This window comes from Heterodontus francisci, chromosome 14 (assembly GCF_036365525.1).
Source record: "Heterodontus francisci isolate sHetFra1 chromosome 14, sHetFra1.hap1, whole genome shotgun sequence".
Classification (NCBI taxonomy): domain Eukaryota; kingdom Metazoa; phylum Chordata; class Chondrichthyes; order Heterodontiformes; family Heterodontidae; genus Heterodontus; species Heterodontus francisci.
Genome location: NC_090384.1, coordinates 21,169,461 through 21,192,432, shown reverse-complemented (window position 1 = coordinate 21,192,432; position 22,972 = coordinate 21,169,461). Strand labels below are relative to the sequence as shown.

Here is a 22,972-nt window from a genome sequence, read left to right as displayed (position 1 = left end):
CTAATCTGGACTCTCCAACCAGCAGAAATGGTTTCTCTCTATCTATCCTATCTGTTCCTTTCATAGCTTATAAACTTTGATCAGGTCACCCTTGATCTTCTAAATTCCAGGGAATATCACTCTAGTTTGTGTAATCTCTCTTGGAGTCCAGATATCATTCTGGTAAATCCATGTTTTATTCACTCCAAGGCCAGTATATCTTTCCTATGATGTGATGCCTAGAACTGAACAGCATTCCAGATGTTCTGTACTAGGGCTTTGTGTCGCTGAAGCATGATTTCTAACCCCTTGTATTCGAGTCCTCTAGATATAAAGGCCAGCATTCCACTAACCTTTTTGATTTTTCTTTTTTTTTACTATACTTGTCCATGATATTTTAATCCCAGTGCATGGAACCCTAAGCCTCTCTGAGCCTCCACTGCTACCAGCTTTTTCCTGCTTAGAAAATACTCTGATTCATCCTTTCCTCAGTCCAAAGGGGATGACCTTGCATTTCCCTATATTGAACTCCATTTGCTACAGTTTTGTCTATTTGCTTAATCAGTTAATATCTCTGTAATTTTAGGCTTCCAACTACGTTGCTTACAATGCCACTTATCTTTGTGTCAATAGCAAACTTGAATCTGTGACATTATTCCATCATTTAAGGTGTCAATAAGTAGGTTGTATAGTTGTGGCCCCAACACAGATCCTTGCTGGACACCACTAGTAACGTTCTGCCAATTAGAGTACCTGCTCATTATCTCTGCTTTCTGTCTCCTGCCAGTCAGCCAATTTCCTAACCAGGCCAATAATTTGCCTTCAGTTCCATGTGTTTCAACTTTAGCTAACAGTCTCTGATGGACTTTAGCAAATACCTTCGGAAGTTCATATAAATAACATCCATAGACATTCCCCTGTCCACTACTTCAGTCACCTCTTCAAAAAAAAATTCAATCAGGTTCATCAGGCATGACCTCCCCTCTACAAATCCATTTGGCTCTCGCTAATCAGCTGGAAATTTTCAAAATGTTTGGTTACCTTATCCTTAACTACAGACTGTAGTAATTTCCTGACAACAGATGTTTTGCTAACTGGTCTATAATTTCCAGATTTCCCTCTGACCTTTATTAAATAGCAGGATGACATTCAGTTTTCCAATCTAAATGAACAGTTCCCAAATCGAGAGAACTTTGAAGACCATAGTTAGACACACTCCCAGTGCCAGGGCTCTAAATTCTTCTGATTGGAAGTCACCTGTAAATATTGACACATGCTGGAACCACTGTCCTAGTCTCTGAAAAATGGCATCAGCTCCCCAAAGGCAGACAGGACTATTATTGTAGACAACCCAATTTATTAGCATACAGCAAAAGGAAAAAAGTGTGCCATTAAATCAACAAGGACACTAGGTACAAATACATGACGGGCAGACGGAAGTCTGGTGTGGGGGGTGGGGCATCTTCCCTATTTCTTATCTCTCTGCTGCCCATTCCAATTCCAGGATTCCTGGTTTTAAACCAATGGGGCAGACCAGGACCAATGAGCAACATGACCACTTTTTGCTGGAACCACTGTACATAATGGCCCAGAAATTGCTGGAGCAGGGCATCTTGCAGTATGCCCTGTTGTGTTCCAAATTGCTGCAAGTGCAAACTGATGATGGGCATCTGGGACCTTGGCAAATGACAGAGCCAATGAAATTTCAGGCTTGTGAAAGAAACAGGAACGACAGAGAAAGAAAAAGGGTGAATTAATTATATCAAGTAGAAAAAGAGAAAGGGAGAGGGGGGGAAAAAAAGATTGAATTGAGGGGAAAGGTAGGAAGGCATTTTAAAATCTCTTAACAGTTTACTAGCTTTAGGAATGAAACCCCGTGGTTTCTGTTTCCTTTCTGGGCTGGAGAGGTTGATTGGCATTCTAACAACATAAATCTCCTAATTAAAAAGGTATTTAGCCGGTTGAATATCAGCCCTAACCTTCAGTAGTTGGTTTACTTGGCAATTAATTTGCAAATACATCAACTTCATGAAACTCCCGGGGAGGTTGAGGGTGAGCTGCCATTCTCACAAGACTAATGGTGAAGGAATGCAAATTGGCCTTGCCACAAGTTGCCGGACGACTTGCACATTAATGTTGGCGAGCACCATTAAACTCAATGTCTGGGTGTTGCAGGGTATAAGTTGCACTCTCTATATTGATCTTGTAACCAGTGCGTTTTTATTTTGTTTAGGATCAGATGTGCCTGATGGTTGCAGATTTGCTGGTATTCATGCCAGCCAGTAAGGAGCTACGACACACCATCAGCCTGGGCCATAAGCTGCGATTGGCGTACTCCTCCTCCGGCTTCTTCTTGGGGGTCTACCTGCACTGCCCCAAACGTGGACAGGTACTACAATGTGTTAAAACCTGATCAATTCTGGATTCTTTCAAGTATTTAAAATGGTTTATTTTAATTCATTCTTGGGATGTGAGCATTGCTGGTAAGGCTAGCGTTTATTGCCCATCCCTAATTGCCATTGCAAAGGTGGTGATGAACTGCCTTCTTGAACCACTGCAGTCCATATAGTGTAGTTGCACCCACAGTGCTGTTAGGAAGGGAATTTTCACTCTGAGATAAAATGTGGGCAAAGCTTTGTCAGCTGGGCACCAGGCGCCCAGCCTCCGGTTTTTAAAAAAACCTGTAGTTTTGAATCCGAGAAATTGTTGAACAGGATGTCATTTTATCCATCGTGATGCCACTGGCCCAGCAATGAATCTTGACTGTTCTTTCTTGCAGTTTTGTGTCTTCCAATTGGTGAGCTGCATTGAGAGTAACCGCTACAGTCTGGATCACATCTCTACTCTCTTCTCCACACAGGTGGGTACCTCCCAGCATTGGCCTTTTCTGCGCCCTGGAAGTGTCTTGGCCACAAGAGTGTGTATGTTTGCCTTTAATAAAGGTAATTATGCCCACATTTCGAAAACATTTGTACCTTATTTACAACACTGATGTGTGAGGGCTGGGGAGGGGCCTGGTTTTTGACGGGCTGAGTCAGGGAGGGGGCCTGGTTTGTGCCGGGGAGGAGCCTGGTTTTTGCCAGGGAGGGCTGGGGAGGGGCCTGGTTTTTGACTGGCTGAGTCGGGGAGGGGCCTGGTTTTCGACTGCCATTTGCTCTTCTTTGTAAAGCCTGATGCAGTATATTGGTATTAAACTTGGTCTGAGCCTCTGTTCTAAACATGGTGCAGCTTGCTTGCTGGTATGCGATCAAAAATTATTCCCTTAGGGATGGTTAACTTCTCCAGTGACCCATTGCAAAATGTAGCAACCAATTTCAGTGAAAATGGCAATTTAAGAACTTCTAGCTATTAAACTAGTATTTCAGTCCTGTTCCTATGCTGCCAAGATGTAGGAACAGGAGATGGCCATTTAGCCTCTCAAGCCTATTAATGCCATTCAGTAAGATGTGCGACTTAACTCCATATACCCACCTTTTCCCCAAATCCCTTAACACCTTTGGTTAACAAAAATCTATCAATCTCATATTTAAAATTAACAATTAATCTAACATCAATTGCCACTTGTGGAAGAGCGTTCCAAGCTTCCATCACCCTTTGTTGGAAGTGTTTCTGAACTTCACTCCTGAAAGGTCTAGCTCTAATTTTTAGACTATGCTCCCCAGCCAGCAGAAATAGTTTCTCTCAATCTGCTCCCCTTAATATCTTTCCACTGGATGAAGTTGGTGGAGTGGGCCATGTGTGTGTACGGTCCAGGATGAGATGATGATTTACATGCCTGATCTTTGTGTCTCCACAGGAAACGCTGGTGGATTTTGCCCTAACTCCCACAGACATCTGGGCCTTGTGGCAGGATGAGGATAACCAGACGAACGTCAGATACATCAACTTTGAGCAGTAAGTCTTCGGTGAGACTGTCAGAACAAAGAAAAGCAGCTAATAATTTTCGCTGATTCCTTCCAGAGGATGAACTTTCCAGTTAAAAACTGGAACTCAGGAATTCTCCATTTCGTGGTTGATCCTGATACCTAAGGTGTCCACTAATGGTGTACCCACTAATAACTGCTCCTACAGGAGAGGATAGGGCAGTAGGACAGTACAGTACACTGGTTTTGAAGCCTATGGGTCTCGAGCAATTCTTAACTACATCTGCCTGGATCTATGAGCTGATATGTTTCAGTGACTTGGAGCAAGGACTGAACTGGGCTGGGGAATGAGCCTGATATGAGCATTGCCGTAGAAAATGTGATAGTAAAAATTGCAGGGCTGTTTTAAATGACTGCTGAAGGTGGGGGAGTGGGAATGCTGCTCGGTCTGCTATGAGCAGAGCATACATTTGCCTCAATAAGTATGCAAGTGGGGAGTGAAGACAAAAAAACTACAGGTTAGGAAGATGGGGCGAGGCTGATAGTGGAGCTATGAGAAGTATGCACCATCCATGGCTAACTAAGGAAGTTAAGGATGGTATCCAATTGAAAGAAAAGGTGTACAATGCTGCAAAGACTAGTAGTAGGCCAGAAGATTGGGAAAATTTTAGAAACCAGCGGTGGATGACCTAAAAGAAGAAATTAGAGTGAGAGTAAACTAGCAAGAAATATGAAAACAGACAGTAAAAGCTTCTACAAATATATAAAAAAAGGGGAGCAATGTGTTAGTCCCTTAAAGGATGAGACTGGGGAATTAATAATGGGCAACAAGGAAATGGCAGAGACTTTGAACAAGTATTTTGTATCTGTCTTCACAGTCTTCAAAAAGCATCCCATAAATCGTAGAAAATCAAGAGGCAAAAGGGAGGGAACAATTGTTATTACTAGAGGAAAAAAAAACTAGGAAAACGAATGGGATTAAAGGCTGACGAGTCCCCTGGACATGATGGCCTGAATCATAGGGTATTAGAAGAAGTGGCTGCAGAGATGGTGGATGCATTGGTTGTAATCTTCCAAAATTCCCTAGATTCTTGAAAGGATCCAGCAGATTGGAAAACAGTAAATGTAGCACCCCTATTCAAGAAAGGGGGAATGACACAAAGCAGGAAACTATTGGCCAGTTAGCCTAACATCCGTCATTGGGGGGAAAATGCTGGAATCCATTATTAAGGATGCAGTAGCAGGATATTTAGAAAATGATAATGCAATCAGGCAGAGTCAACATGGTTTTCTGAAAGGGAAATCGTGTTTGACAAATTTATTAGAGTTCTTTGAAGATGTAACAAGCAGGGTGGATAAAGGGGAACCAGTAGAAATAGTGTATTTGGATTTCCAAAAGGCATTCAGTAAGGTGTCAGATAAAAGGTTACGACACAGGATAAGAGCACATGGTGTCGGAGGTAATATATCCGCATAGGATTGGCTAAATAACAGGAAACAGAGAGTTGGGATAAATGAGCCGTTTCAGCTTGGCAAACTGTAAATAGTGGAGTGCCACAGGGATCCGTTCTGGGGCCTTAACTATTTACGATCTGTATTAATGACTTGATTGAAGGGACCAAGTGTATTCTCAAATTTATGGGCGATAGAAAGGTAGGTGGGAAAGCAAGTTGTGAAGAGTACACAGTGTCTGCAAAGGGATACAGATAGGTGAAGTGAGTAGGCAAAAATTTGGCAGATGTAGTATAATGTGGGAAAATGTGAGGTTGTCCACTTTGGCAGGGAGAGTAGAAGAGCAGAATATTTACATGGAGACTGCAGAAATGCTGCGGTACAGAGGGACCTGGGCGTCCTTGTACGTGTGTCACAAAAAGTCAGCATGCAGGTACAGCAAGTATTTAGGAAGGCAAGTGGCATGTTGGCCTTTATTGCAGGGGTGATAAATGTAGGGAAGTTTTACTACAACTGTACAGGGCATTGGTGTGAAAGCACCTAGCGTCCTGCATACAATTTGGTCTCCAGGCTTAAGGAGGGATATACTTGCATTGGAAACAGTTCAGAAAGTTCACCCTGGGATGAAGGGATTGTCATATGAGGAAAGGTTGAGCAGGTTGGGCCTATACTCATTGGAGTTTCGAAGAATGAGAGGTGATCCTTTTGAAACATATAAGATCCAGAGCAGCTTGACAGGGTAGATGCTGAGAGGATATTTCTGCTCATGGGGAATCTAGAACTAGTGGGCACAGTTTCAAAATAAGGGGTCTCTCCCTTTTAACGTGGAGATAAGGAGGAATTTCTTCTGAGGGTTGTTAATCTTTGGAATTCTCTTCAGAGAGCAGTGGAGGCTGGGTCATTGAATATATTCAAGGCTGAGCTTGACAGATTTTTCATCTACAAAGGATTCGAGAGTTATGGGAGACAGGCAGGGAAGTGGAGTTAAAGTCACAGTCAGATCAATCGTAATCTTACTAAATGGCGAAGCAGCTCGAGGGGCTGAATGGCCTACTTCTGCTCTTATTCTGTTCTTATGAGCTGCTTGGGATTTGTGTTTATAAATTCCATTATATCAGAGCTGCAAATCATTTCAGGGTTAAATTTGACTGCATCACCAGGTCATTACAAGAGAGGGTTGGCCATTCGACCCATTGTGATTTGTTCTTCCAGAAGCACCCTACATTTGCCTCCATTGCAGCGTCTAATTGTCGAAGGATTACTTGTCTCGCGCTGTATCCCTGTTTCATTCTGTATGTTGCTAGCTCTTTGCATGGAGAATAACTTCTAATATCAGTCCTGCATTTCTGTTTTAGCATTTTGTATCTGTGGCCTGTTGATCTAGTTTTATAATTTACTTTAAAGTAATATTCTGGGTCAACCTTTATTCATCTCTTTTACTATCTTGTTTAAAAAAACCTTAAGGTCACCTCTCAGACTCCTCCTTTGCTAGTTCAAAAACCCAAATACATCAACTGTTTCTCGTAACAGATCTGTAACATGAAGGATCAGCCTGTAGTTCTCTGGACCATCTCCAGTGCTCAACAGTCTCCTTTATTTAGGAACAGGAGTGGGCCACTTAATTCCTTGAACCTGTTGCCCCATTCCATGAAATCATGGTTGGTGTGCAACATAGCTCCATATGGGTCTTTGCTCCATATCCTTTAATACCTGTTGTTAGGACCAGGTGAAAAATGTGTCTAGGGGTCATTTGCTGTCTTCACCTGGTCTTATTGTAACAGGGTTTAATTTTAAACACTGTTTTAAGCTTCCCCTTTGTGAATCCTTGTTCACAACTTTCCAATTATAAGGCAAAGAAATGAGCACAAACAGGCTTCCTTTGGTTTAAAGAAGAAAAGTGAAATTTATTAAACCTTAAACTCTAATACGGCTCAAACCTATGGATATACGACGCGCCCATGCTAGCATGCACACGCGATACACACATGCAAATAGGGACAGAAAAGAGCAGAAGAAAAGATAAGTAGAACAGTTTGAGGCAATATCTTGTTACTGTTTCTCTGGCGCGCTGTAGTGCTTGATTGAAGATATGGTCTTGTGTTTTGTTGGACCCTGTATTCTTCGTAAACCTTGTTCACGTAGGAAACTTTTCTCTCTGAGTTTCACGTGTTTTCATAAGATTCAGTTCCATGGGAAGGAGATGGAAGCAGGCAGACAGGAGAGGCTGTAATTCTTGCTTCAGTTCCAGGAGAGATCGTCACTTCATGATCACATGGCTTTGAGTTCAAATTCTCTGCAACAACCAGTTAGTCATGTGACTTTAAAAAAAAATTCTTTCATGGGATGTGGGCGTTGCAGGCCGGGCCAGCATTTATTGCCCATCCCTAATTGCCCTTGAACTGAGTGGCTTTCTAGGCCATTTCAGGGGCATGTAAGAGTCAACCACATTGCTGTGGATCTGGAGTCACATGTAGGCCTGACTAGGGAAGGAAATCTGCTGTCCTTTCTGCTGTCCTTACCTGAAAGACATTAGTGAACCAGATGGGTTTTTACAACAATCGACAATGGTTTCATGCCCATCATTAGACTAGCTTTATTAATTGAATTCAAATTCCACCTTCTGCTGTGGTGGGATTCGAACCCATGTCCCCAGAGCAATACCTGGGTCTCTGGGTTACTAGTCCAGTGACAATACCAGTACGCCACTGCCTCCCCGTAAAACTAAAACTGGTCTGACGACTTCTGTGTATTGGGGAAGCAACGACTGGGTTCCCATTGTTCCAACACTGCTAGTACTATACAAATGTCCTTCCAGTCAGGGTCTTGCAATTTTGAGTTTAAATGTTCATGTGGTAAAATAATGTGTGCTTCAGTCTTGGCAGGTGGGAAATTTGCCTGAGACTGTGAATAATAAAAATCTATCAATCTCTGATTTAAAATTAACAGTTGATCTAGCAGCAATTACTGTTTGGGAAGAGAGTTCCAAACTTCTGCCACCCTTCGTTATGTAGAAGTGTTTTGGGGGATTTGCAGAGGCTAAGCGAGTAGGCAAAAATTTGGAATACAATGTGGAGAAATGTGAGGTTATCCACTTTGGTAGGAAAAACAAATAGAGTATTTCTTAAATGGTGAGAGGCGAGGAAGTGTTGCATTTCAGAGGAGCTTGGGTGTCCTTGTTTGAGTCACAGAAAGCTAACATGCAGGTACAGCAAGCAATTAAGGCAAATGGAATGTTGGCCTTCATTGCAAGAGGATTTGAGTATCGGAGTAAAGATGTCTTGCTGTAATTATATAGAACCTTGGTGAGAGCACACCTGGAGTATCGTGTGCAGTTTTAGTTTCCTTACCTAAAAAAAAAATGCCATAGAGTGCAACAAAGGTTCAGGAAACTAATTCCGGGGATGAAGGGATTGTCCTATGAGGAAAGATTAAATATACTGGGTTTTTATTCTCTGGAGTTTCGAAGAATAAGAGGTGATCTGATTCAAACATACAAAATTCTTACAGGACTCGACAGGGTAGATACAGGAAGGATGTTTCTCTTGGCTGGGAGCCTAGAACCAGGGGACACAGTCTCAGAATAAGGGGCAGGCCGTTTAGGACTGAGATGAGGAGGAATTTCTTCACTCAGAGGGTGGTGAATCTTTGGAATTCTCTACCCCAGATGGCTGTGGAGGCTCAGTTGTTGAGTATGTTCAAGACTGAGATCAATAGATTTCTACATATTAAAGATATAAAGGGTTACGGGGATAGTGCAGGAAAATGGTGTTGAAGTAGAAGATCAGCCATCATCTCATCTGCTCCAATTGCTTGTGTTCTTATGTTCTGATGTAGATCTGATTCTAAATTTTTGATTCTGCCCTCAAGTCCTAGACTCCCCAACCAGTGGAAATAGTTTCTCTCTCTCTCTCTCTCTACCCTGTATGTTGCCCTTAATATCTTGAAAACGTCAATCAAATCACCCCTTAACTTTCCAAATTCTAGGGACTATAATCCTAGTTTGTGTAATCCTCCTTGGATTCCAGGTATCATTCTGGTAAATCTATGCTGCGCTCTATGCAAGGTAAATATATTTTTCTGAAGGTGTGATGCACAGAACTGCTCACAGTGCTCCAGGTGTGCTCGAACGAGGGCTTTGTGTAGTTGAAACAAAACCTCTACCGGCTTTGTATTGTAGTCGTCTTGATTACTTTCTGTGCCTCTTTAACATTATAATAATCTATGTAGCTGCACTCTTGGGTCTCTTTGGACCTCCACTATTTCTAGCTTTCCACCATTTAGAAAGTACCCTGTTTTATCCTTTTTAGGTCTAAAGTGGATGAGCTCCTGTTTGTCTATATTTGTCAAAACTCTGGCAAATGGATTTCATTCATTCAGTCTATTATCTATCTTCTAATTTTATGCTTCCATCTACATTGCTTACAGTGTTGCTTATCTTTGTGTCATTGGCAAATTTAGATATGTGACTTTCTATCTCATCAGCTAAGTTGGTAATGAATACGGTAAGTGGTTGAGGCCCCAAACACCGATCCTTGTGGGACACCACTTTCTAATGACCTGATCTTGGCCTGGTGCTCAGTGCAGTCTAACTGGAGCCCCATGTAGTTTGATCACTTAGTACTGTGGTTACCAACTGAAAATGGATCTCGTACGCTTCTGGGTCAGGTAACCATGGTGTGTGGAAGAATACCAGGCCAGAAGGATGCCCTCTTTTTTTGTGTATGGTATTGAGTGATAGTTTTATTTGTTCCCCCTTTCCAATTTTAAAAGATCAAACGCAGTATTTGCCATACAGTTTTGTATCTCAATTTCATACTTATGTAGCACCTGCCTTTTTACCCCAGGTCCACATTGTAGTCTCTGCTGAGTTAGCTTTGCTGAGGACAGTTAAGTGATGTTACAATTGGCTTCAATGCACAGAGGCTAGGAGGTGAAAATTGTCAGGCTTCTCTCCCTCTCAATCCAGCGATGAGTCCCACACCTCCCCTTTCTGGAGAGCGTGGCCTTTGGATGAGGGGATGCTAGGGCTAGCTTTGTTGCCTTTATCAAATACCCCATGTACACTCAGTGCTTTGGCTCCAACGTAAAGGTTGATGGCCAGATGGGAAGCAGAGAATGGTCATTGCCTAGGGTAACATGGGTTTGTCAAATTGCTGAATGAATCAATGCCTTCAGGACTAGAGAGGGGGAGAAACTGGTGAAAATGGAGTAGCTTCACCTTAGGAAATCATGTGGCCTGCAGTCAAAGGTCTTCTTCTGTTGCAGTAACAATGCCGGACAGTGGAACCAGATCTTTACACAGCCAGTTGCTGACGAAGAATTACACGTACCTGAGGATCAGGACCCCAAGGTGAGCCTGCTGCACTACAATCTCACTGATCAGATGTGATCCTTTATAGCAAGGTGTTTAATTGGGCTGACAATGCCAAGGCTGGGATTTGCTCTCCATACTGTGGATAGTCATCAGTTTGATATTTTTGTTGGGGACACTTGACAGGGTAACTTTTCATCTGTTTTTAATGATGTTGACCCTGGTCATTTGATAGGTAAGTACATCATGATGTGATATTCCAGACAGCTCAGGGACATGTTGCAATTGTCTTTACACACAAGGGAAAAGATTGGTTTGAGTTTCTACGCCAGATGTCTGTTCAGCTGACAGTTTGTGTGTGACAGAAGGAAACTTGGCTCTAATTTCTTTCTTCTCTTACCCAACTGTGGACTAAAAGCCTCCTGACACTCTTGGTGTGGCACATGAGACTGGTGAGTTGGAGGAGGTGCTTAAGTGTGCTATAGACCCCCAAATAGTGAGAGGGAGATAGAAGAACAAATGTGTCAGCAAATTTCTGAGTGCAAAAACAATAGGGCAATAATAGTTGAGGATTTCCACTTCCCTAATATCAACTGGGATACAAACCGCATGAAGGGCACAGAGGGCACAAAATTCTTGAACTGCATTCAAGAGAACTTTTTTAGCCAGCATGTAACAACTCCAACAAGAGGGGGCGCAATTCTAGATATAGTCTTAGGAAATGAAGCTGGGCAAGTGGATGAAGTAACAGTGGGTGACCATTTTGGAGATAGTGATCATAATACAGTTAGATTTAGCATTATGGATAAGGGCAAAGATAGAACAGGAGTAAAAGTTCTAAATTGGGGGAAGGCAAATTTACAAAGCTGAGAAATGATCTGGCGAAAGTCAACTGGATACAGCTACTTGAAGGAAAATCAATGGCAAACCAGTGGGAGGCATTCAAAAGTGAGATTCTACGGGCACAGTGTAGGCATGTCCCCACAAAGAAAAAGGGTGGTGTGGCCAAATCTACAGCCCTCTGATTATCTAGAAGCATACAGGGTAAGATAAAACAGAAAAAGTAAGCTTATGACGGTCACAAAAACTTAATATTTTAGAAAGCCTAGAGGAGTATGGAAAGTGCATGTGTGATGTAAAAAAAGGAAATTAGCAAAGCAAAGAGAGGACATGAAAAATTATTGACAGGTAAAATCAGGGAAAACCCAAAGATGTTTTATCAGTACATTAAGAGCAAGAGGATAACTAAGAAGGGTAGGGCCTATCAGAGATGTACAAGGTAACTTGTGTGTGGTTGCAGAAGTTGTGGGCAGGGTTCTTAATGAGTGCTTTGTCTCTGTCTTCACAAAGGAGAGGGATGATGCAGACATTGTCGTTAGAGGAGTGTGAAATATTAGATATGATCAGCATAATGAGAGAGAAAGTACATTCATACGAACATACGAAATAGGAGCAGGAATAGGTCACTCGGCCCTTCGAGCCTGCTCCGCCATTCAATAAGTTCATGGCTGAACTGATTGCTTCACAATACCACCTGCCCCTGATAACCTTCCACCCCCTTGCTCATCAAGAATCTATCTATCTCTGCCTTAAAAATATTCAAAGACTCTGCTTCCACCACCTTTTGAGGAAGAGAATTCCAAAGACTAGGGGGTCTGGCATCCTTGAAAGTGAATAAATCACCAGGGCCGGATGGATTGTATCCCAGGCTGTTAAAGGAAGCCAAGGAGGAACTAGCAGATGCTCTGAGGATCCTTTTCAAATTCTCACTAGATACAGGCTAGGTACCAGAGGATTGGAGGCCTGCGAACATTGTACCATTGCTTAAAAGGTTGCGAGGGCTAGGCCAAATAATTATAGGCCGGTCAGTCTGACCTCCGTGGTGGGCAAATTATTAGAATCAATTCTGGGAGATAGGATAAACTGTCACTTAAAAAGGCACAGATTAATCAGGGATAGTCAGCATGGATTTGTTAAGGGAAGGTTGTGTCTTACTAACTTGATTCAATTTTTTTGAGGAAATAACAAGGAGGATTGATGGTAATGCAGTGGATTTTAATAAGGTATTTGACAAGTTCCCACATGGCAGACTGGTCAGAAAAGTGAAAGCCCACGGGATTCAGGGAAATGTGGCGAGTTGGATCCAAAATTGGCTCAGTGACAGAAAACAAAGGATAATGGTCAAAGCATGTTTTTGCGAATGGACAGTGGTTTCCAGTTGCGTTCCACAGAGCTGGGTGTTGGGTCCCTTGCTGTTTGTGCTATATACTAATGGGTTGGACTTAAATGTGGGAGGCATGGTTGGGAAATTTGCAGATGACCCAAAAATTGGCCATGTAGTTGATAGTGAAGAGGATAACTGTAGACTGCAGAAAGATATCAATGGTTTGGGTGAGTGGGTGGAAAAGTGGCAAATGGAATTCAATTCGGCAAAGTTTTTGGGGAGAGCAAATAAATCAAGGGAATACACAATGAAGAGGAGGATATGGAGAGCTAAAAGAAGTGAGACATTGGAGTGCATGTTCACAGGTCCCTGAAGGCAGGTCAGGTAGATAAAGTGAAGAAGGCGGCATATGGAATGCTTTTCTTTATTGGGAGGTATAGAATACAAAGGCAGGGACGTAATGCTGGAACTGTATAAAACGCTGGTTAGGCCACAGCTGAAGTATTGTGTACAGTTCTGATCACCACATTACAGGAAGGACGTAATTGTTCTGGAGAGAGTACAGAGCAGATTTATAAGAATGTTGCCAGGGCTTGAAAATTGCCGCAATGAGGAAAGATTGGATAGGCTAGGGTTGTTTTCTTTAGAACAGAGGAGGTTGAGGGGTGACTTAATTGGGGTGTACAAAATTATGAGGGGCCTAGATAGAGTAGACAGGAAGGAACTGTTGCTCCTAGCAGAGCGGTCAGTTACCAGGGAGCACAGATTTAAGGTGATTGGTAGAAGGATTAGAGGGGACATGAGGAAATACTTTTTCACCAGAGGGTGGTGGGTGCCTGGAATTCGCTGTCCGGATTGGTGATGGAGGCAGGAACTTTCACATTATTTAAAAGTTGCCTGGACCTGCACCTGAAGTGCTGTAACCTGCGAAGCTACGGACCAGGTGCTGCAAGGTGGGATTAGATTGGGCGGCTATTTTTTTCAGCCGGCGCAGACACAATGGCACAAATGGTCTCTTTCTGTGCTGTAACTTTTCTATGGTTCCACATGCTGCTGGAATAAGTAGAGTTGAACCTGGAACGCAGCCATGTATTTTTGCGTAAGGAAAGCAGTGTTAGCCAGCTGACGAGTGGATTGGAAAGGCTGCCTGTCAGACTATATGATGTGTCTAAAAGACATGGGATGTGTCTGGATTTTAATACAGGCTTTATGTTGGGGTGTTTTGGATGAGCTCAGTAAGCTTTAATCTATATCCTAACTCGCATTCATCACCCCTGTTCTCCCTGACCTGTATTGACTCCTGGTTTGGCAATGCGTCGAGTTTAAAATTCTCATCCTTATGTTCCAATCTTTCCATGGCCAATCATAGAATAGTTACAGTTCAGAAAGAGACTATTTGGCCCATCATGTCTGTGCCAGCTCTTTGCAAGAGCAACTCAGCTAGTCCCACTCCCCTATCCTTTCTCCGTAGCCCTGCAAATTTTTTCTCTTCAGATGCTTATCCAATTCCCTTGTGAAAGCCAGAATTGAATCTGCCTCCACCATTCCAGATCTTAACTGCTCACTGCGTAAAAATGTTTTTCCTCCTGTCTCTTTTAATTCTTTTGCCAATTACCTTAAATTTGTGTCCTCTGGTTCTGGATCCTTCAGCCAATGGGAACAGTGTCTCCCTATCTACTCTGTCAGGCCCCTCATGATTTTGATCACTTCTGTCAAATCCCCTCTAATCTTCTCTGCTTTAAGGACAAACAGCTTCAGCATCTCCAATCTATTCATATAACTGAAGTCCTTCATCACTGGGACCATTCTAGTAAATTTTTTTGCACTCTGTAAAGCTGTTGCATCCTTCCTAAAGGTGCCCAGAATTGGACACATTATTCAACTTGAGGCTAAACCAGTGTTTTATAAAACTTCACCATAACTGCCTTGCTTTTGAATTGTTGCTTCTATTTATAAAGCCCAGGATCCCATATGCCTTTGTAACCACTTTCTCAATCTGCCCTACCTTCAATGATTTGTGCACATATACCCCCAGGTCCCTCTGTTCCTATACTCCCTTTGGAATTGTATCCTTTAATTTATTTTGCCTCTCCTCGTTCTTTATACCAAAATGTATCACTTCACACTTGCCTGCATTAAATTTCACCTGCCACCTGTCTGCCAATTCCACCAACTTGTCTATGTTCTCTTGAAGTTTATCACTATCCTCCTCACAGTTCATAATGCTTCCAAGTTTTGTCTCCTCTGAAAATTTGAAATTGTGCCCTCTATACCCAAGTCTAGATCATTAATATATATCAAGAAAAATAGCGGTCGTAGTACTGACCCTGGGGAACCTCTGATTCTTTTCGCTCAGCCAACTTCATATCCATGCTGCTACTGTCCCTTATATTCCATGGGCTTCAACTTTGCTGACAGGCCACTTTATCAAATGTCTTTTGGAAGTCCATGTACACCACTTCAGCCACATTACCCTCAACCCTGTCTGTTACCTCATTGAGTTTTCAATCAAGTTAGTTAAACACAATTTGCCTTTAACAAATCTGCGCTGAACTTCCTTAATTAATCCACACTTGTCCAAGTGACTAATTTTGCCCTGGATTATCTTTTCTAAAAGCTTTCCCACCACTGAGATTAAACTGATTGACTGGCCTGTAGTTTCTGGGTTCATCCTTATACCCTTTTTTAAACAAGGTTGTAACATTTGCAGTTCTCCAGTCCTCTGGCACCATCACTGTATCTAAGGAGGATTGGAAGATTATGGCCAGTGCCTCTGCAATTTCCACCCTTACTTCCCTCAGCATCCTGGGATGCATCTCATCTGGTCCTGGTGACTTGTCAACTTTTACGTACAGCCAGCCTTTCTAATACCTCCTCTTTCTTAATTTTTAGCCCATCCAATATCTTAACTATCTCCTCATTCACTCTGACTAAAGTAAAGACAGATGCAAAGTAATCATTTAGTACCTCAGCCATGCCCTCTGCCTCCGTGTTTGAGTCTCCTTTTTTTGGTCCCTAATCGGCTTCACCTAACTGTTGCTATCCTTTTACTACTTATATGCCGATAGCAAACTTTTGGATTCCCTTTTATTCAGCTGCCAGTCATCCAGGGAGCTTTGGCTTTGGTTGCCCTACTTTTACCCCTCGTGGGAATGTACCTTGACTGTACCCAAACATTCTTTAAAGGCAACCCATTGTCCTATTACAGTTTTGCCTGCTAATCTTTGATTCCAATTTACCTGGGACAGATCTATTTTCACCCCATTGAAATAGGCCCTCCTCCAATTAAGTATTTTTACGCTAGATTGCTCCTTGTCTTTTCCATAGCTAAGCTAAACCTAACTCGCTGATAACACAACACATCTCTGTAACCACCTCCAACCATCCGAGATGTATGTGCTCCTCCAATTCTTGCCTGTTGTCATTCCTGGTTTCCTTCATGCCACCATTGGCGGCTGTGCCTTCAAGTACCTAGGCTCTAGAATTTCCTCCCTAAATCTCTCAGCATTTCTACCCCTCTCTCTCAAGACTACTTCTATCAGCTAGCATATCTGATAGCTCTATGCGGCTCAGTGTAAATTTTTGTCTGATAACGTTCCTGTGAAGTGCTGAGATGACCTACATATAAATGCAAGTTATCGGTAACTAATTGAAGTCCTGATCTCTTCACAGGAAGCCTACCTGGAATATCTATTTGCCCCTGGCCGGTTTACAGCTCAAGCTCTGCTGAAAGCTCTGCAGGTAATTAGCATTTCATTTTAAAATAAAATCTCTGTTGCTTTATTGTAACGTTATTCCGACAGGGCACCTGGCCCTATGTTGCGAAGGTGTCTGGTACGTTGGTACAGGTGCCGGTGTTTGAAATGTCTATGTCACGGGCAGGTCAAAGGCTGGGTATTCTGCAGTGAGCAACTCATCTCCTGGACCTGGACAACATTCAGGCTTGAGCTGATAAGTAGCAAGTAACATTCGTACCAAACACGAGCTAGGAAATGGCCACCTCCAACAAGAGAGTGTCTGACTACCTCCTTTGGAAATTCAATGACATTGAATTTTGACTCTTCTCCCATCAACAGCTAGGGTGTCTCCATTGACCAGAAACTAACTAGATGAGCCGCATAAATACTAGTTACAGGAGCAGGTCAGATGCTTGGAATTCAGCAGCGAGTAACTCACCACTTGACTCCCCAAAGCCTGTCCACCATCTGTAAGGTACAAATCAGGAATACTGTCGACTTGTCTGGATGAATGCAGCTCCAACTACACTTAAGAAACTCAACACCATCCAGGGCAAAATAGGTGTTTGACTGGCTTGGAACTATTACTGTTCCTTGATCATCACTGGGTCACAATCCTGGAACTCCCCCAACAGCACTGTTAGTGTACCTACACCACATGGACTGCAGCGGTTCAAGAAGGTGGCTCACCACCGCTTTCTCGAGGACAATTTGGGATGTGAGCATCACTGGCAAGATGAGCATTTATTGTCCATCCCCAATTTTTATATTCCCATGAACGAATAGAAAAATTGTGGATGGGCAATAAATGCTGGTTTTGCAGTGATACTCACACTGCATCAATGAATAAGACAAAAGATGGGTGGCAGCTAGAACAAAGGAGAGTTCCTGTCTCCTTTCTCTTCTTGCAATTGGGCCACAGAATGCAGAAGAGAATCTGGCTCTTGGAGTGGGAGAAATAGGAGTCAACATTTTAAGCCCTTGTGATGACACCATATTATTGTCACACTGCTGCATGTGCAGTGGAGACCTCTCACCGCAGCAGCTTGTAAATTTTGAATTCGATATATCTGTTCGTTTGTGGACTGTGATTGAAGGGGGAATCACGAAAGCTGCTAGATTGTTATTGGAAACCCAGTAGTTCAGCTGGCATCCTCATGCACGTGGCTCCAGTCCCACTTTTTGCAGCTTACTCTGTGCTCTAAAGTGGCCTAGCAAGAACTCTTTTATTATAAAAATAACCACTGCCTCGGAGCCATAAGTTAATGTCACCCATGTCCCGAGAAAACTTGAAAAATAGTTGCTTTATTCCTACTGCAGAGAATTGTAGAAAGAATGAGAGGACTTGTGTTTATTTAGTACTCTGTTCATGTCCTCAGGATGTCTCAAAGGAACTTCAGTCAATGAAGTACCTTTTTGAAGTGTTGTCACTGATGTAATGTAGGAAACGCAGCAGCTAAATTGTGCACAGCAAACTCCCACAAACAACTATGAAATGTCCAGATAATTTTTTTTAGTGACATTGGATGAGGGATAAGTAGTGACTAGGTCACCAGGGGAGCTCTTGCTGCTCCATTTAAAATAGTGCTATGGGATTATTTATGTCCGCCTGGGAGGGCAAATGTCTTGTCCAACAGTGCAGCACTTCCTCAGTGCCATGTGGAGTGCCAGCCTACATTGTGATCTCAAATCTCTGGAGTGGGACATGAACCCAACTCCTCAATTCTTTGAATTAAAAGCAAGAAATGCTGGAAATACTCAGCAGGACTGGCAGCATCTGTGGAGGGAGATGTAGAGTTAACGTTTCAGGTCAGTGACCCTTCATCAGAACTGGCAAATGTTAGAAATGTAATTGGTTTTAAGCAAATAAAGTGGTGTTGGGGGCAAGAGATAACAAAGGGCAAGGTGTTGATAGGACAGGGAGTCACAGAATAACTGACCAGAAGGTCATGGGCAAAGGCAAACGGTATGTTAATGGTGTGCTGAAAGACAAAGTGTTAGTGCAGAGAGAGTGTTAATTGAGAGAAAAATGAACAGCCCTGGCCCAAAGCACAAAAATGGGGGAAAAAACATGGTTTTAAAAAAAAAAAGGTTCTGAAATTATTGAACTCAATGTTCAGTCTGGCAGGCTTAGCTTGCCTGATTGGTAAATGAGCTGCTGTTCCTTGAGCTTGCGTTGATATTCACTGGAACACTGCAGCAAGCCCAGGACAGATATATGGGCGGTGGGGGGCGGGGGGGGGGGGTGTGGTGTTGAAATGGCTAGCAACCAGAAGCCTGGAGGCATGCTTTCGGACTGAGTGGAGGTGGGTAAATGAGATGCAGTTCCTCAGTTCTTTGTATGATATTGGTTTGAATGGTGAACCCCTCTATTTCAATTTTTGAACCACAAACTGATCAGTCATTGTCCTTTGGCATAGTGTTGAAGGGAGAGAACGTGAGTTTTCACAGCTCATGAGATGCAATGCAGCCAGTTTGGGGGCACAGTCACTAGTGATGAATGCTCTTGCGTTAGTCTCAAAGGTGAGATTACAGGTGTCTAACTTAAAGGTCTGCTACCCGACCCTGACCTGACGACATGTTGGGTTTGGGTCGGGCCGCTCTTCCGGGTCTGGCTTTCGGGCTGGGTCCGGGTCGGGGACACACAGTAAGTATTGCATTTTGCTCTGCTGCTAAGTGTCAAAAATTGAAAAGCCTACCTGAGCTGGGAGTCTGGGACGTCAAGGAGGGAAACTCTGAGTCTGCACAGTGAGTAAGTGAGCGTCTCTCTGATGTCATCGTGCTCATACTGCAGCTTCCTGCAGATTCTGAGTCAGAAGATGGGTAAAGTGAACATTCCGGTGGTTGGGGTCTGGTGGGGCATGGGAAAAAATGGAGGGACCTGGGTCGGGCTCGGGTCCGATTGTGGTTCTGTCGGGTTCGGGTTGGGTTTTTGTTTTCCTGACCTGAGCAGGCCTTTAGTCTAAGTATTACAATGCCTTTGTCTGCCTTGTTCATGTTGGCTCAGTCTGTAAATTTGATTTTTGTTAAGTCTGTTCCCATTATTCAGGGTCATGGTTAATGGACAGCCCCCCACTTTACTTTCATTTTTAGTTATTTTTTCTTCCTTTTTTTTCTTCCTTTTTTTTTGGCATTCCTTTTTACATTTTTTACAATCTTTTTTTGTATTTATTTCAGTTCATCTTAGTTTGTTCAGTTTGCTCACCCACTGTTTTTTTCAGGTTGTTTTTCTTCAGGTTTGCACTTGCTGATGTTCAATATTCAGTATATTCACACCTAATCTGTACTAATGCTTTGTCTTTCAACACACCATTAACATCTTGTTTGCCTTTGCTCCGTGACCTTTTGGTCAGCTATGTGGCCTGGTCCAATCTGCACCTTCTCCTTTGTTATCTCTTGCCCAACCCCCACCTCACTTGTTTATAATCTGTGACTTTTCTAATATTTGTCAGTTCCGAAGAAGGGTCACTGACCCGAAACGTTAACTCTGCTTCTCTTTCCACAGATGCTGCCAGACCTGCTGAGTGAATCCAGCATTTCTTGTTTTTGTTTCAGATTTCCAGCATCCGCAGTATTTTGCTTTTATCATGGTTAATGGATATGGGTGCTTCAGTATTGTAAACCGTCCTAGCAAATCAGATCTGTCAGTAGGATAGAGGGAGGGGCTTTGATAGGTAATTGGGCTGGGATAGAGGGCCTGGATAGGCTACTTGGAAGGGATAGAGGGAGGGGTCCAGTTAGGCGACTGGGGTGTATTAACTAATCTATAATGCATCTGAGTTTTAACACTGCTCTCTGTGCCTATTGTATTTTGGATTTGACACATATTGTACTTGGGTTTCAGTCAGGCAACTGAATGTACATACCATCAGGCTAAGGCGCAGGCTATAAACCGATGGACAATTTATTTACCATCAAGCATCGAACTGGAAAGTATTCATTGCAGAACATTATTTGGAGCAATGACGGCCTGTGCCGTTGTATCCAAAACAATAGAGGCTTCTTTAGAGTTATTACAGCCTGCACATTGGTCCTTTTAACTGGTTGTCCAATTCTGACATGGTGAAATACAATCACAGTTGAAATTGCCCTCTGCCCTCTACCTCTTAGCTCGGGACTAATGAGCTTGGCTCAAGCAGCCTCTGGTAACCCCACAATTAGTTGCCCTATTTACAAGTCTGTCCATCACAAGACAACAAATAATCATTAGCACACCCTCTTTTTTTCAACCACGCCCCCTCCCACCCAAATTGTGGGCTGTTTCCTCTCACTGGTTAACCCACTCCATCTCAAATGCAGCTGCCAAATGGAGCCACTGTCTGGGGGTGTCAGACACTTGGAGTGTTTGGAATTGATTGAAATGGCTAGATTCGTGAATCTGTGCCTAGTTCAGTCTGCTATTAAATACATCAAAACCGCTCTGCATTTGCTCATTATCAGCATATTAAACTGCTCTTTTTGTTTATTGCCTTTGCTCTTCCAGACTGTAAAGTGTCGTTTTATACCTTACAGAAACTAGTCTTAACCCTGTGTGTAGTGTGGCCAACAGCAGACCTATCAATAAAGTAACATGGAACTACTGTATCACAATCCAGTGAATGAGGTTTTCTTGTCTTTTTAAAAAAAAAAATCTTTGTTTTAGATATATTGTCGAGGGGCAGATAGAATCCTGGACCCATCTATGGATGGACTGAAGAAGGAAGTGACGTTAGCTGTGGAAAATGCGGTAATGTTGGAGATGGAGGGTGGGGCAATGTTAGAATTTATTCTTTCAAGTCAGGAGACATCCTGTCCCTGATCAGTCTGTAAAAGCTTGTCCCATGAATGCCTGCAGTAATACTAGATGCAACTTTAAGTACGTCATGCAATATAGTTTGGTCGCCCTTCCTGCTCCTTGATTTTTTCTTAATGATGCATTTAAAATGCATTGTTCCTTCTCCACCTTCCTGTGTCTATCAATTAAAATTCAGCGTTTCTCCTCTCACTTGTCTGTGTATAATGAGTGGTTTCCAGCTTTTTATTTCAGCAGTGAGCTTGGAGGGAGGCAGTCTTGTCCGCATTCTTGGACTTCCAAAAATGTGTTGGGGTTATTTTCCTAGCGTGGAGAGTTCATTTTTTTTTACTTTTTAAACTTAATGTCCCAATCATGTTGATTTTGATTGCCTTCATTTATCCAAACATTCCCTTTTTTGAGTTTGAGGTTTTCTGAGTGTTGGCTGTTTTTGTTGCTGTGTTCAGATTCAAAGCAGTGTGACGGAGTATGAGTTCTCGCAGGAGGTGTACCGTCAGCTGCAAGTGGAATTCTGGTCTAAGTTCTACGCCTGCTGCCTGCAGTACCAGGAGGCCCTGGCACGACCCCTGGCATTACTTGTCAATGCACGCACGAGCATGGTGTGCCTGCTGAAAAAGGTAAGTGTTTGGTAATGGCCACTTCATTGGAGCATTGGATTTCCATTAAATACATGAATTTCTCTTCCCACCTACAGCGTCTGTCTGTGAGGCTCCCTTATACTAATGCCATTAACAAAAGAAGGGATTTACTACCTGCCCTCCCACCCCAGAAATAATTCGTTACAGAAACCTGACTGAATAAGCTGTCTACATAGTTGAAGTGCAAGTTTCAGGCCCTGTATTGATCCATGTTGTTGGCAGTGGCTCAGGGGTATCACTCTCACCTCCTGAGTTAGCAGGTTATGGGTTCAAGGCCCACTGCAGAACTTTGAGTGCAAAATATAGGCTGACGCTTCAGTGTGGTACTGTGGGAGTGCTGCACTGTTGGAGGTACCGTCTGCTGTCTCCGGTGGGTGTACAGGATCTTATGGCACAACTTCAAAGAAGAGCAGGGGAGTTCTCCAGATTGATCTGATCAATTTATCCATCAACCAACACCTGAAACAGATTTAAAAACAGAAAATGTTGGAAATACTCAGCAGATCTGGCAGCATCTGAGGAGAGAGAAATAGTTAATATTTCAAGTCAATGACTCTTTGTCAGAACTGTGAGTACTTCAAGGTAGAATCTTTGGTTACAGCTCAGAAGGAGGCCATTTGACCCAGTGTGTCTATGTCGCCTCTCTGCAAGAACAACTCACTTCGTCCCACTCCCTGTTACAGATGTAACTGTTCTGAAGTGGAGGGGAGAGAACAAAAGGGAAGGTCTGTGAAAGGCAGGAGAGATTAAATGACAAATGTGATGGTGCAAGGCAAAATAAGGTGGTAGTTATCTGGTCACTGGGGTCTTGTTCTGTGAAAACTGACTATCACGTTTCCTAACCTACGGCAGTGACTACACTTAAGCTGAGTGTTGGCAAAGGGCTATATAAATGAAAGTGTTTCTTTTCTTTTAATTAAAATATATTGTACACGGTTCATTAATGAGAACACATGTTCTATTGCTCTCCTGGAGGTACAAAAACAGAGGTAGAGCTTGACTTTGGTCAATGTGCACTGTAAAGCAGCGATCTGAC

At 42.9% G+C, this 22,972-nt stretch overlaps 1 protein-coding gene across 1 annotated transcript in view; it reads left to right on the top strand.

Annotated features, from left to right (window-relative positions):
* The window catches only part of nup160 (nucleoporin 160), a 115,189-nt gene that overhangs the window by 14,095 nt on the left and 78,122 nt on the right, over positions 1-22,972 (top strand). Inside the window, exons 7-13 of the mRNA XM_068045911.1 lie at positions 2,213-2,368; positions 2,759-2,839; positions 3,776-3,873; positions 10,560-10,644; positions 16,442-16,510; positions 21,149-21,232; positions 21,745-21,915. Of these exons, the coding sequence (XP_067902012.1) occupies positions 2,213-2,368; positions 2,759-2,839; positions 3,776-3,873; positions 10,560-10,644; positions 16,442-16,510; positions 21,149-21,232; positions 21,745-21,915 (744 nt within the window). The remainder of the gene's footprint in view (positions 1-2,212; positions 2,369-2,758; positions 2,840-3,775; positions 3,874-10,559; positions 10,645-16,441; positions 16,511-21,148; positions 21,233-21,744; positions 21,916-22,972) is intronic.